At 37.3% G+C, this 18,170-nt stretch overlaps 1 protein-coding gene across 1 annotated transcript; it reads left to right on the top strand.

Annotated features, from left to right (window-relative positions):
* Window positions 1-10,810: 10,810 nt before the first annotated feature.
* On the top strand, window positions 10,811-17,031 carry LOC139687720 (venom serine carboxypeptidase-like). Its single transcript, XM_071584984.1, has 7 exons — window positions 10,811-10,939; window positions 11,019-11,369; window positions 11,472-11,655; window positions 12,298-12,444; window positions 12,547-12,621; window positions 14,100-14,266; window positions 16,309-17,031. Exons 2-7 carry the CDS (start codon window positions 11,094-11,096, stop codon window positions 16,861-16,863), a joined length of 1,404 nt encoding a protein of 467 aa, XP_071441085.1. The 5' UTR covers window positions 10,811-10,939; window positions 11,019-11,093; the 3' UTR covers window positions 16,864-17,031.
* The last annotated feature ends 1,139 nt before the right edge of the window (window positions 17,032-18,170 follow it).

The raw sequence follows: 18,170 nt of genomic DNA on the forward strand, positions 1-18,170 counted from the left end.
CAACTTATACGTAATAATCATAGGTATGTCGATGTGGCGTGTGCATGGCTGGATTTTTAATTACTTATATGAAAATCACCATATAGTATAATTCTCCTTGCTACCCTACAACCCACCGCTATGTGCTGAATCGTACTGAATTAAATTCACCCAGATATTTTAATTTATCACAATTAACATTAATTCTAGTCACAGATAATAGTGGGGCAATCTAACGCTACACTAGGTACCTCTTTCTTTAATAGCATCGAAATACCTTATTAAGATTTTTCATTCTCATATTACGCCTCACACTACCAGAATGTAAACTCACATGGTGTTCGAGATGGTGCGGGTGCTAACGTACTGACTTCCCACCCAGAGGGCCCGGGTTCAAATCCCGGCGGTGTTGAATATTTTTCAGAGGTATCTCGATCCCTACTTGAGGTGCTTTGTGGAGGGCACTTTGAGTGAGTACGCCGTCCGTCGGACGGGACGTTAAGCTGCGGACCCCTTGGCGCCTTTTGTAAAGAGTGGGCTAATGCCGATCCCAGGTTTCTCTCCACCCTTCATCCTTTCCTGTCCATCCCTAATGGCGCAAATGACCTCAGCTGTTGGTCGCCTACCCTAAATATTACTACTACTATTGTAAACTCATGCCTACTCATGCAAAGGCCTACTAAGAGGACTTTGCATGAGTGTTCTCTCCCCTCCGCCCCCTCCCAACAGAAAGCCGAAGCACATCTAATCATCGAGACAAGATGATCGGATTAGTTTCCATTTTCTGAGCTGTTTGCTTTAGATAGCACAAACGGACATTTTTTTTTAAAAATCAGGCTTTAATCGTGAGAAATTATAAAAGAGTCAGAAGCAACCGTTTAACTTCCCGCGTCCAGTCGAATTTGGTTGGTCATTTGAAATAACCTTCGCATTCCTTGCTTGCTTCCGGGGACGATTCCACTTCTCTGAAGGGGGTCGGTTTCTTCTCATTCCATATTTTAGACTTCCCTTTTCATTGTTTCTTCGTTCGAGGAGATATTTTGTCCACATTTTTCAGTCACGCGCCGAACCGTAAGCATTAATTGGTCGTGCTGGCTGCTGCTGGAAGTTCAAACGCCTTATTCTTACGAACAATTTGCACTGAAAAACTGAGGTAGGTATATAGAAGGTGTTCAAACAAAAAACAGTTGAACTGAGGTTGAAACACGTACCAAAGGAGTCCGCCCGGAGGTCGTGAACAATTTTGTTCTTCCTCGTGTCGTCGACGCTTTCACGGAATCCTGAGAAATGATTACTTTAGTTTGCTTGTGGGACCAATCTTAGGGTCTTCAAGGTGGCTTTCTTGACTTAATATGGTCCCAAATCCTTCGCAAACATTTGCTATATCTTCCTCTTTCAATATTCAGCATAGATAATTTGTTTACTCTTTGTCGGCCTCTCATTTTTTGCGCTACCAGTTAAATTATAGTTCTTATTTAAAAACTATATGTGTTCCCACAGCCTTAATTACTTAAAATAAGGCAAGCAAACCCTTATTAGGCTGTAAAGAGTTTGACACCAAACGTACAAGTAAAGGAAAAGTTAAACTTAATGCCGGTTGGTGATAGTATACGGGAAGAATTATTCCATTGCTAGGGATCAACACAGAAAACACACAAGCAGCTTACACCAACGCGCACTCAACCCATGCACCTTGTAATTTTTGGTATCCCGTAGCCACTTATGGTGTGTGCGTGGCTAATTATAGCCACAATAATTTTGACCCGACTAATTTTACCCCTACCTCGATCTGATAATATTATTCTGATCCCTTATCATTCGTGGAAAAAATGACTTCTTGAAACCATCTGTTTACATCTAATCTCTCGAACTTTATGGACATGATCTCTCCTACCGCAGTACAACGGGGGTAAAAATGCATTCTATACACCACTACTAAAGAGACAGCCCTCCAATTTATGCAAGAGTAATATAACCTTCGCTCCGTGAGTGATTCCCGGCCCAGCTCCTTTAATATTTTGGATACGCTCGTAAGTTTGTCATTATAACGTTTTACGAATCTGGTTCCACTACGCTGCACGCGATCCAATTCGGTACTCAATCCAACCTAATGAGGATTCAATATACAAACGGGATATTTTCAATGTGGCCTAGCCAGCGAAAGATAACATTTCTCTTTAAACTTTTCATCGCCTTTACCCATTACTCTTCTGATAAATCCTAATTTTTTGTTAGCTTGTCCACATACTCCCCGTATGTATTTCACCTAAGAGAGGTTGTGAGTGAGGGTAACACCTCAAGTATTTAATCAAATCTGCGCATTTCATTTCGATGTTCCCGATGCAATAGGAGTTCGGGAAGGAATCGATCTTCTGTGGAATTCCACACTCTACCGCAACGTGGGAGTGGCACCCAATGGCATTTGTAATTACGTATCTGATGATGCATTTACATCATTGTCGATCTTTGCTCCCAATGGCAACAGCAGTTAGAGCAGTGATGGCTCCGCAAGCACCTCCCTTTCAACTGGTTTTTTCCCTTTTCAAACATTAAAAACCGTTTAAAACAGCGCAAGGGATATGTATCGACTGTTTATAGGAACTGCTGAAGGTAGATTTCGGCTGATTGTTCGTTTAGTCGAAAGCAAAATTTCAATGCAGCGTTCAATGTTATCTCTATCGCTGACGTAAGCGGACCGAGAATATTTCAAATTACACCGGTGCCACATAATGCCAGAGTGGAGTCAAATCAGTTAAAATTATACCACGTGCTATTCACCACTTATCCACATATACCGAGGCGTCCTCTTACACTCCGAAATATTGGGGTTTTTTAAGGAACAAGATGTTACGACGAAATACCGTATACAGGGTTCGTCCGGAAAATAAGTGTACTGACTCCTGGGCTGGGCGCACCGCTCCAGGCGAATGCCGAAGTTTTTGGAGCAGCGTTATTCCATCAAATTTGCAGTAAAGCTTGGGAAATCGTCTACCGACCTCTGTCGGTATGATTAACCAGGCTTACGGGGAGTCAGCCATGTCCAGAAACATGATCTTTCGGTGGCACAAGATGTTCGTGGAGGGCAGAGAAGAGGTCGACGACGAGTCTTCGAGAGGTTCCCGATGATGCCTTCGCGGGAGCGTTCCAGGAATGGGAACGCCGCTGGAACAAGTGTATCGACTCACAAGGGTCCTATTTTGAGGAATATTAGCTTAAGATATGTAAAAGTGTAATACATTTTTTTTCCTGAGCTCAGTACACTTATTTTCCGGACGAACCCTGTATGCAGTTTCACAGGTATTCGTAGTCGTGCGCGTAGCTCTAGAATTCAAGAAGTTAAAGCCAACGTTTTAAACTCAAGCGTTTACGCGCATGACTGCGAATGCATTTAGCATTGTATGGACAGTATGCAACTAAAGATCTGTTTCCCTTAATCAGTGTGGCAAAGGTTGACGCATCTTCTTAACACAAAGAAGTTCCTCGTTTCCGCAAACGTAGGAATTACGTGAGTGCAAAAATAATGACATTCCAACAAAAAACACGACCATAAACAGTAACAAAAGATTATACGATTAAAGTTACAAATTCTGAGGGTAAACAGACAGTTTAAACCAATACAAGGTTAAATTACAAAGATATTAATCCGATTTAACAATACCACACTAATTGTCACCATTTCATCTAAAAACAAGAACTAATATAAAAATATCTTTTGATGAGAAGGACTTAAATGCATTGGCATCGCTTTTAAAAGGCACAGTTTTTTTAAACGTTGGATTAAAATTACGTAAATTACATTCAACTGGCTCCAAAAGTTACCATAACTCATAAGAGAAACACTTAATACAGTACACACTTAATACAACATAACATTTCCATATGTTCTCCAAGAGGGAAGACTTTCACAAATAATTTCCGAAGTAATCACGTCGCAAAGAAAAATATATTTTCTTCGATCATTTACGGATTTTACTTGTCATTGCTACTTAATTTTCGAAGACTCTTGTAGTCTTTCTCATGCACAAAATCAGGGATGCAAAAATTGTGGCACAAAATATCCAATATTAATAACGATGAATGCAGATATTATACATTGTTAAATATGCGGAATTATATGCGAGGTAAATGGCATGAAATAACTTTTTATTGACCCATGAAATACTCGTGTAGTCGTCTTCATGCTCAAAAAACAAGGATGCCAAAATTTTAAAACAAAATATTCAATAGTAATAGGAAGAAATAGAAGGAAAAGAATTTTGCAGCGAAGCAAATTTTCATCCAACTTCGAATAACAGGCAAGTGATTGGATTAATTAGACAGGCCGATAAATCTGCCAAATAATTAAAAAAGTAATTTCAGGGAAAAAGTTAGTAATTTTTGAGAAGTATTCAAGCAATCAACGAAGCCTTACTTCGAAACAAAAGACCAGTAATCATATGGGTATTAGTAGTAGTTTCAGGGTAGGCGACCGACAGCTAAGGTCATTTGCGCCATATGGTTCATCCCCTAGCAAAGGAAGAAGGGAGGAGAGAAACCATCATTAGCTTACTCTTGGGGAAAGACGCCAAGGGGTCCAAAGCTTAACGTCCCATCCGACGGACGGCGTACTCACCCAAAGTGCTCTCCACAATGCAGCTCAAGTAGGGATAGGGTTACTATTGAAAAATATCTCCATAAGTTACCCACCGCGATCCCACAAAATAAACGGTCCATAGAAAAAATCTTTTAATACGCCGTACATTTGATAACATATATCCACATTTAAGGTACGGTCCTCGATATCTTTTAGCGGGGTAGATTTGTTATTCAAATCTATGCGTCGAATGACTTCCTCGAGTTTATCGCGACACAAGATGGCAAGGAGTCATTTGGGCGTTTGACTTTGGGAATAAGGTTTAACATTGGTCTACTTACATACTGGACGAATGATTACGCTTAAACTACTAATGAATAGTAAATGCTATAGGATTTCCTCTTTATTAACTTTGAAAATTTACACAGGCGGGATGAATGTGATGTCACCACTATGTCTAAAAAAATCAGGTTTCATTGTGTTAAGTTACCCTAAAATATGACGCATTTAATGATGATTTAGTTTTTGGATTTATATCTTTTTCGGTCTTCAATTTAAGTCAACAGCAGAAATATGGAAGTAGAGAACTCCAGGCTGTAACTGCTATGATCACTTTACCTTTTCAATGACGATGGAGTTTTTAGCCCATAAATTGTGTGACATGGTACAAGTCTGTGCAAAGTGATCGACCCTCCTATCCATGTTTTGAAAATAAAACTACATACCCATTAGGCCAGACATTACCTCAGAAGAATGAACTATACCAGGGGGGAATGCTTACTTATGGGAATGCTTTGTGTATGAATGGAAAGTTTTGAGGAGGATTGATGGGCTGTTGAAATAGGGTGAGAGATGGAGAATCTCATTCAAATGTGATATTTAGATCCTCTTGAAGAGTAAAAATAACACATCTCTGCCTAAGACAGCCAACATTTTACATGATAATTACATTTGTCTGCTGCAAGAGTGTCAACCCTCAGCCGCCATGAGATGCCTTGGTATCAGCCCAGAGGTTGGTGTTCAAACCAGATCAACAACTAATTCTACCAAGAAATGACCACTGGGAAAAAGCAATTGATTCTGCAGGAGATAGGGATTAATAATTACCAAATCTTGGTTTGACACCACAAAATCCATAGGTATAGATGAAAGGTTACTCAGAAAGGTATCAGTTAGATTGTTAGGTATGTATTGAGAAAGAGCATGATAAAGTAATACTACCTGTATTTCCGGGGAGATGATGCAGACTCAGATAACAATTAAGTAATTATGAAGAGTTGTATTTCGTGTCCAATTCACAAAGATAAGGCAGGGAATGTAGTGTAAAAATTGAAGTGTTTAAGCATTAAGCGGATTGATGAGGAAAAAGTATCATCAGGTGGCAGAAAAAATCATGAGTGAGGTAAAGAAGCTGAGAACTATCGAGAAGAAATGAGAATATATCATAAGCCTCGAGCAAAAGTATAGGAAGTGTTGTTGGGAAAAGGACAAGAAACCCATGGATTATGGACAAAATGATTAGAAAGATAGAAAAAAGAAGTAAATGAAAGAATATAAACAATTAGTAAGGTAGAAGGAAGTATTAAGAATTAAATTGCTAACTAAGCCCAGTAATAAATGGAACAAACGAAGCATGCTGGAAAATGCAGTGCAAGGAAATGGAAAATTTGCAGAGGAAGGATGAAATTGGTGCACCATAAAGGAAGTTGAAAACTCTGTTAGGAAGTAAGGGGGGAAAATTGTAGCAAATAATCAAAGATAAGCCAATAAAATATTAGTTGAACCAGAAAAGATCAAAGAGAGGTGGAAGGAATATGGAGGAAAAACTTTTATCAGTATAATAAAGAAATGAAACCAGCAACATTATGACAAAATAGAATATGACATAGATAGAATAGTTTATGTCAAGCCCTGATTGGTGGTGAGATAGAAAGAGCATTTAGGGAATTGAAATCAAAGGAGACCATGAGGATTGACAACATTCCTGTGGAAACACTAAAAAGATAATTAAAGTGTGGGAGGCAAAGTTTTTATGAACTATTTTGTGGCATTTATGAAGGAGTATTTTGGCCAGAAGACTTTGTTAATTCAGTGTTAGTTCCTATTCCAAAAATAGAAAAGGCAGCAATATGTTAGGAATACAGAGCAATAAGTCTGATTTTGCATGCAGCTAAAGTGGTTCTCAGTATCATAAACAAGTGGATGTGAATCAAGGCAATTGATTACTCAGGGGATGACCAGTTTGGGTTCAGGAAGGGGAGAGGCACATGTGATGCCATTCCAGTAATGAGGTCACCAATAGAGAGGAACAGAGAATACAATCGCGATGTATGTCTTATTTGCAGATTTTGAAAAGGCATTTGGTAGAGTTAATTGGAAAAAATTGATGAATATATTCCAGAAAATAGGAGTAGATTGGAAACATGAAACTAATCCATATTCTGTACATGTCTGAGATGCTCAGCTGCAGGTGGTAGAGTCTGAGTGGGCATCTTTAAGAAGAAGAGTAAGGAAACCCTGTCCATTATCACCTGTGCTCTTCATCACACATACGTAGGTAAGAGTGAAGTCAGTAGGGTATTCATAGAATCAGATTTACAGATGATCAAGCTTTAGTTTGTCAGTCAGCCAAGGGTTTGCAAGGGTGGCAGAAAAATAGATCACTCATTTTAGCTACCTAAATTTGAAAATACTGGTTTTGATTTAGATCTTGGACATGCCATTGGGAGCATACCATCCATTATTCTGAGGTGTTTGAGTGTTGATTAATCACAAATTTGCATTCCATATTCAATAAAGGTGAGGATGAGGAATATATTTGCCTTAACACACTGATGACTTGTTTCACTACTTATATTAATTTCCTTAACCTCCAATAAAACAAATACACATGCCCATTATGTACATTCAATAGAGCAACAGTAAACCTCTTACTCTTTTCCATGGCTAGAAACTTACCAGTCAAAGGAAGAATGGAGAAAAGTGCAGTGCAAGGATATAGAGAATTGACAGAGACAGAGTGTAACGGCCATTACATGCAGAAAGGTAAAGGAGCTTTAGGATGTAAAATAAAATAATCCATCCACATTATCAGAGATAAAATTTACAACAAAACATTATGACCACAATGATAGTTCAGTAAGTTTATATAGTGTTAGGGAATATGATAGTGATAAAGATGGCTTAGGACCAGAAATACTTCTCTGTGATATAAAAAAAAGTCATTAAAGAGCGTGAAATCAGAGGAGGAAGGAATAGATAGCATCCATGCTGAACTAATTAAAAACTGAGGAAAATAAGGACCAAATAGTTTTGATGGGCTTATTCAGAGCATTTATGAGGCAGGTTTGGTCGGAAGACTATGAAATCAATGTGGATTACATTCCAAAAGAGCATTAGCAGTGCAAAAAGACTAAGGGACAATGGGAAGTTTGATTTCACACGCACAAAATGGGGTAACAATATTTACTTATATAAAAGCTATCCACTGATGCATTACTTGAGGTGAGAGGTTAGTCGGGGTACTGATGGATGGGGAAGAGAGCAAATGAATATATGAACAATGATCAGTTTGACTCTGGAAAAGGGAAAGGGTGTGTGTGATGCGATAACTTTGATGGGGTACCAAGTAAAATTGAGCATACAGTCATAGTGAGAATGTATTTTTATGCCCCTTATACTTTGACAATCAAGTAAACTGGGTACAATTACGAATGAAGATAGGAGTAAACTATAGGGATACACAACTTATCAGCAACCCATTAGAAGAATATAGTGAATGAAGTATAGACTGAGAATGGAGAGAATAGGTGGAAGGGGAGGGAGTAAGGGATGGCCAACATAGGCTGATCTTTTCAATATTTAGGTGCCATAAGTGGTACTCAGATCAGCTGATGCTGATGTGAAAGTAAGCGGGGAACTCCTCAAATCAGTTAGATTTGTGGATGATCTAGTTTTAGTTAGCCAGTCTGCCAACAGGCTACAATTATTGCTTAACACAAAACAGAGTCAGTGTCTGTTTATGATAAGAATTAATCTTGAGGAATTGACAGTAGAGTGAATCTATGGAAGTAGGACGGCTCAAATAAACAGTAATGTTGAGGGACAAATTTTTTAATCTCTCCTTATTTGGAAGTTATTTGGAAGAGGTGCCTCTACAAAAAGACCCTCCTCATCTCCATGTACTTCCTCCCTTCATTCCATCCAACTGCTCTGTCCTACCCCTTCCTCATTTGCCTAATGTCTCCTCCTCTATCACAGTCTTAAACATCCCACATGGAGCAAATAAGACATTCCCAATATCATTGCTAAAGATGGATGCAACCATTTGCTTAATGAAGTATGGTCAAATGTGCGCCTATTTTGTTTATATAGGCTCTTGAGAGTAGGGTAAGGATAATAATGGCAAATTCATAATTGATAGAAAAACAAACAAAAGTGCTAGTTAGATATTAATGTGCCAATTAGGAACTAAGTATGTATTCAGAGCATACTGATTTGGAATGGAATGGTGGATAGTGAGAGTGAAGGAAATATTTGTTGAAAAATGTACAGCCTTGTCTTGTGGACCAGTATTAATTATAAAATTAATTAAATCATGGGGCTATATCCAGCTATAATTATATTCTGCCTGTGTAACCTGATGCCTTCAGTCGGAGGTGCTACGTTTTTATCACAAACATGATTTTGCTTTCTAATCAACCGAAAATTAAATATCTCCTAAATAAAATATAACTAAATCTCCAACAACTAATAGAGGAAAACTATTTTACAGAATTATTTAGTTTCCATTTTTTTTACAAACTGTATGGTATGGTGCCTGAATCGATATTATTTAATACTTTTTTGGGCAACTTCCATGAAAACCCTCTTTCCTCATTCAAAATATAGATTTAGGAAATCTATATTCAAACAAAGGAATAACAGCCTAAGTAGATGGGTATTTTGCAGGCCTGGAGGAATCTAATTTTCAAAATGGGATCATGACAAACATTTTTTTCTTAAAATTTAGCCTAAATACTAATCACTTCTTCCTCTATTAGCAGATATATGGTCATCCTATGTTCATTGCCTATTTTAGAATCCTGGGTCTATTAATCGTCATGAGTTGACCTTTCAGCCAAAAATCAGCAAGTACTAGACAATATATCCTAAACTAGAACATTTTTTTCTTGAAAGTTAGCATAAACACTTAGCACTACTCCCTTTATTATCAGGAGCACGGTTACCCTATGCTCATTGTCTAGTTTAGGATCCAGGGCCCACCTAATGTGACTACAAAACTACACTGAAATTGGCTAATGATGACACTTACTTTTCAAGTTACTTCTAGTATATGATGTTTATTGTCTCTAATGCGACCCCCTCTTTCTCCTCGTACATAGCACAGTAGAGATTTGTTTTCATGAAATGTACCCTTCTAAATCCATTAGTTTCAGTACTAATTACTTAGAGCTTGTTTTGTTATCATTTTCGCACCATATCCTGCCTACAGTTTCCTCTTTGCCGCAGTTTCCGCGGGCCCTTCACTGCTTTCCATTTTCTTTTTCTGAAGGTGTAAAAAGAGTATTTGATGGGAGGTTTGTACATGGTATGCATGGATAACCTTTTTTGTTTTTACTGTATTATTAGTATTCATTGATACTTTACGTTTTTATTATACCTGCAAGTTATTTCACATCACCCGAAGAGCTTACTCGCTGGATGCATTTCTCTTTGTTATTGGACGAGGAACCAGCGAAAAAGAGATTTCCAGGAGACATATGAGAAACCGCTCGTTCTTTCCCTTTATTATTAAGGGAGCGCCTCCCGCTACTATCTAAGGGATTAGCTCCTGTGCTATTTTCTAGCAGGATGTACATACTGTTGTTATTTAAATAAACAGTGTTCTTCCACCTTCTTTTGGGATGTATGTGTTATTGACGTGATTTTGCATCCCCTGTCCCACAAGGCCAAGTTCAGTTAACTTTTTAGTTGAGAAAGATATAGAATTAAGGTTGACTCTTAGCAAAAGATTTTTTGAAATAATATTTTTCCTAATTTAAAATACCTATATTTATTAATCCTTATTTTATAATTTAAACAAGACGGGGAAGCTTTCCAAATGGACGTACTTTTATTTCTGGTTTTCTTTTGAACTAGTTTGAATTATGAGCGATTGCGGGCTTATACTCAACTGTTCGATTTAAATGACCTGTTCACTCTTTGAACCGATTCTGAGAAAGAGTAATTCTTTCAGTTCATTTATCGTCGTGACTATCACTCTCTTGGCTCGTATCGCTATAACTTCATCGCACGTGACAGTGATGTTGACAGCGTAGATTTGAACTATCTCGCTGAACCGGTTACTTAGTGAGACGGATGTGACTCTTCCGGAAAGGGCTTGTGGTAAACAGTCATCCTGTCTCCAATACCATAGGTTCAAAGTTCGACTTCCTCTTGATTTTTGCCTTGTAATTTATCACAGATCTCAGTGCGGCGAATTCACGTGCCTAGTGAGCCACAGTGCAAGTCATCATTCTGTCAAGCTTTACTAACGAAAATGTTGGCACATATCATTCTTTATTTATTTGGGGTTTGCTGCGTTAATGGGTTTATAAACGTTTACCCAAAATTTGAGCAATACCCTATTAAAGGTGATCCGGGGAAACCCTTGTATCTCACGCCTTTAATAGAAAATGGAAACATCGAACAGGCTCAGAAGTTGGCTCGTGTTGGACCGTTACCCGGAATTTCCAAAATACACAGTTTTTCTGGCTACCTTACTGTAAACAAGGAGTATAATTCCAACCTTTTCATTTGGTTTTTTCCCGCCATGGTGAGTTTAAAGGAAGTGGGATTAAACTTCAAGCGAGTGAGAAATTTCCTGATAAGATAGATGTGGTTATGTCTCATTGATTCTCATAATTTTCTGTTATAGCACAATTATGAAACCGCACCCGTAGTTCTTTGGTTGCAAGGTGGTCCAGGAGCTACATCGCTGTTCGGTCTTTTTACGGAGCATGGGCCATTTTATGTGGACAAAAAATTGTCCCTAAAAACTAGGAAATACTCGTGGACCAGAACGCATAGTGTTTTATACATTGACAACCCTGTGGGAACAGGTAACCAATGGAATGCGTTTTATTGTTTTCATTGAATGTCTTCCTGCAGGATAAAACTCATTCCAAACTGGTACACAAAACATTAAAATCGGCGATATAAAACCAAAATGGAAATGCCAATAAAGGAATTATTTGGAATCACCTACTCAATAGTGTTCATAGAGCCACTCCTATTTAATGCCCTGTTTTAACTGGCTCTTCCGCTCAATTTCAACTTAGCATGGACGGGTTCTACCGTGAGTTCTTTGCATTCGTGGTCTCAAGATAATAAAAGCAGTGAAAGTATCACCCATGAAATGTATAGTATAATCATGTATTGTGCTGGAATATGTATTTTTCAGTGTAAAACTATGGCCAGGTATCACCTGCCAAAATCATATTATTTCCTATTTCCCATCTTCGCTAAACATGCAGGATATCACGTTTCCTAAATTTTTATTCTTTCCATTTCGAATTACTTATTCATTATGTAAATAAAAAGATACTAACCATGCTGGATGGTTAAAATTGAAATGTTAAGCCATTTGATTTGAAACTTTCATGCATAATTTCGTAGGTTTATGATGGAATTTATTTCTAGTAGTCACTATCCTAATGTTACATTTCTATTAATGAAATAATATTCTTCATTTAAATTTTCAGGATACAGTTTCACGGAAAATAATCTTGGTTATTCTAAGAATGAAACAGAAGTTGGGGAAAATCTTTACTCTGCACTCTTACAGTTTTTTCAGTTATTCCCTAATCTCCAGAGCAATGATTTTTTTGTAACCGGGGAGTCATATGCTGGTATGTTTCATTAAATGCTGTGTATGCCCTTAATATTGGGCCTACTAGTGCTTATGTCATGTTGAAATCAAGTGTAATTTTCCATTCAATTATATTTTACAGGGAAGTATGTCCCCGCTATTTCGTATACTATTCACCAGGAAAATCCAAAAGCAGCACTGCACATTAACCTCAAAGGTATTTTAATTCAGATGGTTAACTATCTTAGTTATATCTTATAATCAATTATTAGCTTGATATAAATTTATTTGATTAGAAAAATGTTTTCTCATCCATTAGTTTTAAGAAACATATAAATTATCTAAGGAGCAGTGTCCCTTTCAGTGTTAGATTAGGGGTTATGTTAACTCCCTGCATTGTAGTAAACCCCTCCTCAATGTACTTTTTCTGCCTCTGCTTCACATTCCCAATATTATTGTGTCTCTCCCCTCTTTCATTGTCTTAAACATGCTACAGCTCTGCAGTATGCTCTGTATCCATTTTCTTGACTTATTTAAATGTCTCATAAGTCATCTCTTCTTTCCCACCCTGCCTACAAGTTGTCTTATTTTCCAACCTTTCCATTCTTCTTCACAACCATATCAAAATCCTCCAAGGAACTCTTCATCCTCTTGCCTCAATGACCAAGTTTTTGTGACTTATTAAAGTTTTCACCAATCTTTTCTATAAATCTTTACTTAACAGTCCCAGTCATCTATTACCTTCATGTAATAGCTTCTTTTGGTAGTACAATTTTTCTTTCCATGTATGTGCAACTTAGCTCACTTACTATTAACTACCCGTAGCAGTAATCAACCCTGAGGTTGGTTTGATAAGGGAGGATAGAGCTTACAGGATAACATCTGCAAGGTGGCCAGCTATCCTTGGGACACAAGAGTGAGAAAACTCTTGAAAAAACTTATAATTTAGCAGTGAAACCTAGAATTTGACAGAATACATGTTATCTTTCCAGAAATATGCATAGTGGATAGTAGAAGTGAAAATGACTTTTTTTTAAATTCAATATGTACAACTAATCTAAGGATTTTTTTTGACCTGGTGGCTTTCAATGTTTTATATTCATAAGTAAGGGCAACTACTCCATAATAAGGAGGAGGATATTGTCATTAACTTTACTGATGTAATGTCAATTGTTCAACTATTTGTATCCCATGAATGCTAGCAATAAAAACTGCAGAAAGGTGTCATGACATAGTTAGTATTCATCCTTGTTGGTTATAATAAACTAAAAGTGTTAGAACCCAAAACCATTGGGGTTATCTCTCTGCCTTAAACTGGAGTTGTGTTTATGTGAGTGCATGTAAATTTGGCAGTTCCTATTGGATTGCATCAGGGATATGAGGTAGTACAATTGTGCGCACAAAACCTTGAAATATTAGCTGTTGTCTTAAAAAACCTAGGATCAGAAATATTATTGGCCACCCTATGGTTCGTTCCTCTTTCACTGCCCTTAAAATGTTGCTACTGGTGACATGGTACTTAAGTGGATTAGGGCTTGGATTACTGACCTGAGGGGCTGGGTGGCATACCCTGGAATCTGGGCACCCTCAGCTTCACTCAAGCTGTGTGATTTTTTGGGTACCAGTTCTTCCTGGGAAACCACCCCTGTCCACGAAAATACTCCTTTAACTGACTGCTCCTTCCCCTCCACCTAGGTTTGGCCATTGGGAATGGTCTGTGTGATCCTGAACATATGCTCAAATATTCAAGTTATTTGTATCAAATTGGTCTGATTGACACCCATACCAGAGATATCTTCCAAGCAAAGGAAGCTGAAGGAGTGAAGTTTATACAGGAAAAAAAATATGAGGATGCTTTTAAGGTCAGTTAATACATTTACATTTTTGTTTTGTGACGATTTGATAAAGTCTGATTGGTATCAAGCATTTTTAGTTTTTTTTCTGCAGTTCTTGTAGTATAAAAGGTCCAATACATTACGATTCTGATTGATTTATTCGCCAATTCTTGTGTGATTACACTGAATGTATCAAAATGATTTGGAACACTTTGTATTTAATTCCTATTTACTTTTACATAGCTGTAAAGCAAGACTTTATTGTGCAATTGTTATGTGAGTAAATGAAATGTGTGTTTATTGGTGATTTTTAGGAGCTGCTAGTTTGTCATTGCACCTGCAATGGCCGTTGAAGTTTGGATGAAAACATTTCTGGAGACATAGCAGGTGCTGAAAGTCACCAATGATAAAAGATGCTCTGTTCAATATTGTGTTTATATGAAAGTGATAGAATTAACAGTTTTGAATGGGAACATAATTGCTCTTGGGAAAATTAGAGCATTTGTATTTCCATCCAAGATTTAAATCATTTGATACCACTTTTCTGCTTTCCTTTGAATATTTCGATAATGTAATTTGGCATGATATCAGGTTCAAAATATAGTTACCAAACATTCTTGTTGATACCACAAACCTTTTTTCGTCGCACAGTCATGTTCACTAGACTGAAAAAGCTATGGACAACAAGACCTTTTTCCCTCTTAATTTTATTAATTTTTCTTATTGCATAGTGATATATTGTCTTCTGCATTCCATTGATATTTCAGTGTATACATATATCTTAGAAAGATTGGAGGAATGTACACATCCTATTTAAATTGGAGAAATGTTTTCAATTTCCAGGAACAAAAAATGTCTTTGATATTTTCATGATTCTTAAACAAGAAGCTCTTGTGAATTTTTATCCACAGAACTCAATCTTTCCACATTCTATCCTTTATGTGTCTGAAACCAAATTAAAACAAAATTGCCTGGACACAAAGTTCAATCCCTTAGGAATATCTTCAGTGGTGGATAATGATTAATGAATAACAATTCTTTTTATTAATCTTCTTTCATTATTATTAAGGTTATTTTATTTTTAGTGGATTTTTGACGTTCACCCTTGATAATATCAAATGAATTTTATGAGATTTATTCACAATATCAATGGTGGGGAAATGGTACAAACTGAAGTGAGTAGAATTTTTCAGAGGGAAGTGCATCTTAGTGCATTCAATGAGAGATGCCCAGGTAGTTAAAAAAAAATAAAACCATAAAAATGCTGTACCATAAATTAGATAAATATTTTGTTAAAAATTTCATTTCTTAGAATGGAAATGATATGTGTGGTGCATAAAATTAGTGGGTTGCGGTTGTCCAGGGTGGGCACATTTAATTTATTTTTTAATTATTAAAATTACTCTGCTTTTCATTCATATTTCCACAATTTCTCTTACTCTCTCCCTTGCCTGAATTATTTCTTTAATGTGTTTTAGTTTAGTTGGTTTAGTGTGTTTTTCCACGTTAACACTAATTAGTGATTTCATCTTACATATGGTTATGGCGTAGCGTAAACAATTAATGATTGTGATCTTGTTTCATGCTTTTTGAAGTGCACTGAAATTGAAATTCGTAAAACTGAATATGATATAGTCAATGGTAGACCATATTAGAGTTTTAAAAGGTTGTGGGTCGCATTAGTCCAGGGGTAGAGCATTGGGCTACTGACCGGAGGGCTCGGATTTGGTTCCCAGGCAAGCCTCTCTGGGCATCTCCAGCTCCACCCAGAGCTATGTGAATTTTCAGGCACCAGATATTCCTTGGAAACCATAACCGGCACAGGGAAAGGAACTGGCCCCCCCTTACCCTGATGTGTGAATTTCACACACTGTTCAGCTTAGTACTGGGTGAACTCGATCGTCAATTACCAAACTGACCTTCGGGTTGAATACTGTGTTGTGTATTAAATTACTTTATTAGAGGTTGAAAACTAGTATTTTGCATATCACAATGTTCTTCAAAGCTTTTAAACTAGTGAATGTAAATAGTTTTAATGAGATTCTTCTTTTTTTCAATTAATCTGGCAGATATTTGATGAGCTTCTTAATGGAGATCTCACACCCTATCCATCATACTTCTACAATGCAACGGGATTCACATTCTACTACAATTACTTGCACGCTAAGGAAGAAAGTAAATTTGGTGACCTTGGAAAATTTATCCAGGAATGTAAGGTCCGTGAGGCCATTCATGTTGGAAATAAACCCTTCAATGGGGGTACCGTGGTTGAGCAACACCTGAAGCTGGATGTCATGCAGTCTGTCAAGCCATGGGTCGAAGCCTTGTTGGATTCTGGATTGTATAGAATTGTTATTTACAATGGACAGTTGGACATAATTGTGGCATACCCATTGACTGTGTCGTTTTTAAATTCTTTGGAGTGGAATGGTATAAGTGCATACAAAAATGCCACAAGAAATATTTGGCATGTTGATGGTAAGATAGCTGGTTACTCCAAGGTGGCCGGCCCACTCACAGAAATTCTGGTGAGAAATGCTGGCCATATGGTTCCCACGGACCAGCCAAAGTGGGCAATGGACTTAATAAACCGTTTTACAGCCAACAAAACCTTTTCTGGATGAGTTAAGCTCTAAGCTCTGGAGTTGAGGTAAAAATCTCTTTCTATGATATTCTTTTATAAAATGATAAATTTGATCTCATGTGTCTATGAGAATTTTTTATAATTAAAATTGAGTCTTTATGTGAAATGTTATGAAGCAAGCTCATCAGTAAAGGAAGTTGTTTTATTATTTGTGTCTAATTTCTCAGTATAAGGATTATTTAGCTAATTTGCTGTTGTTGGTACTGATATATTTCTTGTGAACGTCAAGAGATTGAATTGAAAGACGAAATCATTGAAGAATCATGATGCCTTAAGGCATCGGAAAAAGAAAATTTTGACCTTGCGTGGGTTGAACTCTATAACAGGCAGGCTTTGTTTTTGGGGAGAGCATTTTAATAGAAATCTACTTGACCAAATATGTAGCTCAATCTGCGAGCTGGAAGTGAATGGAATAGACTTCTGGTTTCAAGATAGGCATCACTAGAAATGTCTGCATGAAGGGAAATTGATTGATAGGTAATCATTGTAGAAATGTTTCATTAAACCACTGCTATACCAACGCAGTTATAATGTTCTTAATCTGCTACCATTCAGTGCACACTTCCTGGAACCCAGGTTGATATTTTTAAACAACTGTATTTTCCAAAGAATTTCTCTTCAGCAATACTAAGTTTACAAGTGTGAAATGTGGATTTTTTTCCCAAAAAAATTGAAAGAATGATAGAAAGAGCTTTATTCAAAGCATGCTACATTGCTAGTTAGACATAATTCCCATCTTTTGGGGACGTTGTACATACCATGCGAATTAATATCTTTTCCTTTCCTGCGAACCATTCATCGAGCCATTTTTTCACATCTTTGTACGAACTGAAGTGCTGCTCAGCAAGTGCGTGACCCGTCGATGCAAAGTGGTAATAGGAAGGAACCAAGTCTGGTGAGTAAGCTGCGTGGGGTAGAACTTCCCAGCTGAGTGCTTACAACATGTCACGCGACTAGTTTTGCCATATTTGATAGAGCATTGTCATGAAAAAATTGACCATGTGTTGCCTCTTTTGGTATTCAGCTCTTTTTTCAAGCAGCAAACATCTCAAATAAACAATTTTTGTTGGTAGTGTTCAGTATTGACAGTTTCACTAGGTTTCAATAGTTCATAATAGACCACACCCTTCTCCTCCCTGGAAACACAGAGCATCTTTCTTCCAAAGCGATTCGGTCTTGCGGTCGATTTGGTCTCCTGTGGCGCCTGGTCCACCAATCATTTTTTGCATGTGGGATTCTTAAGAGTAATCCACTTAGCATCCCCATTAATGATACAATGCAAAAATG

Source organism: Hetaerina americana, unplaced genomic scaffold (assembly GCF_022747635.1).
Source record: "Hetaerina americana unplaced genomic scaffold, ioHetAmer1.1.p SCAF_1, whole genome shotgun sequence".
NCBI lineage: Eukaryota > Metazoa > Arthropoda > Insecta > Odonata > Calopterygidae > Hetaerina > Hetaerina americana.

Bases quoted from the DNA above. Each gene is read 5' to 3' on its own strand.
- LOC139687720 (XM_071584984.1), top strand. From the start codon at position 11,094: ATGTTGGCACATATCATTCTTTATTTATTTGGGGTTTGCTGCGTTAAT. The intron at 11,656-12,297 runs GTAACCAATGGA...TTAAATTTTCAG, and splicing joins TGACAACCCTGTGGGAACAG to GATACAGTTTCACGGAAAAT. The intron at 12,622-14,099 runs GTATTTTAATTC...CCCTCCACCTAG, and splicing joins ACTGCACATTAACCTCAAAG to GTTTGGCCATTGGGAATGGT.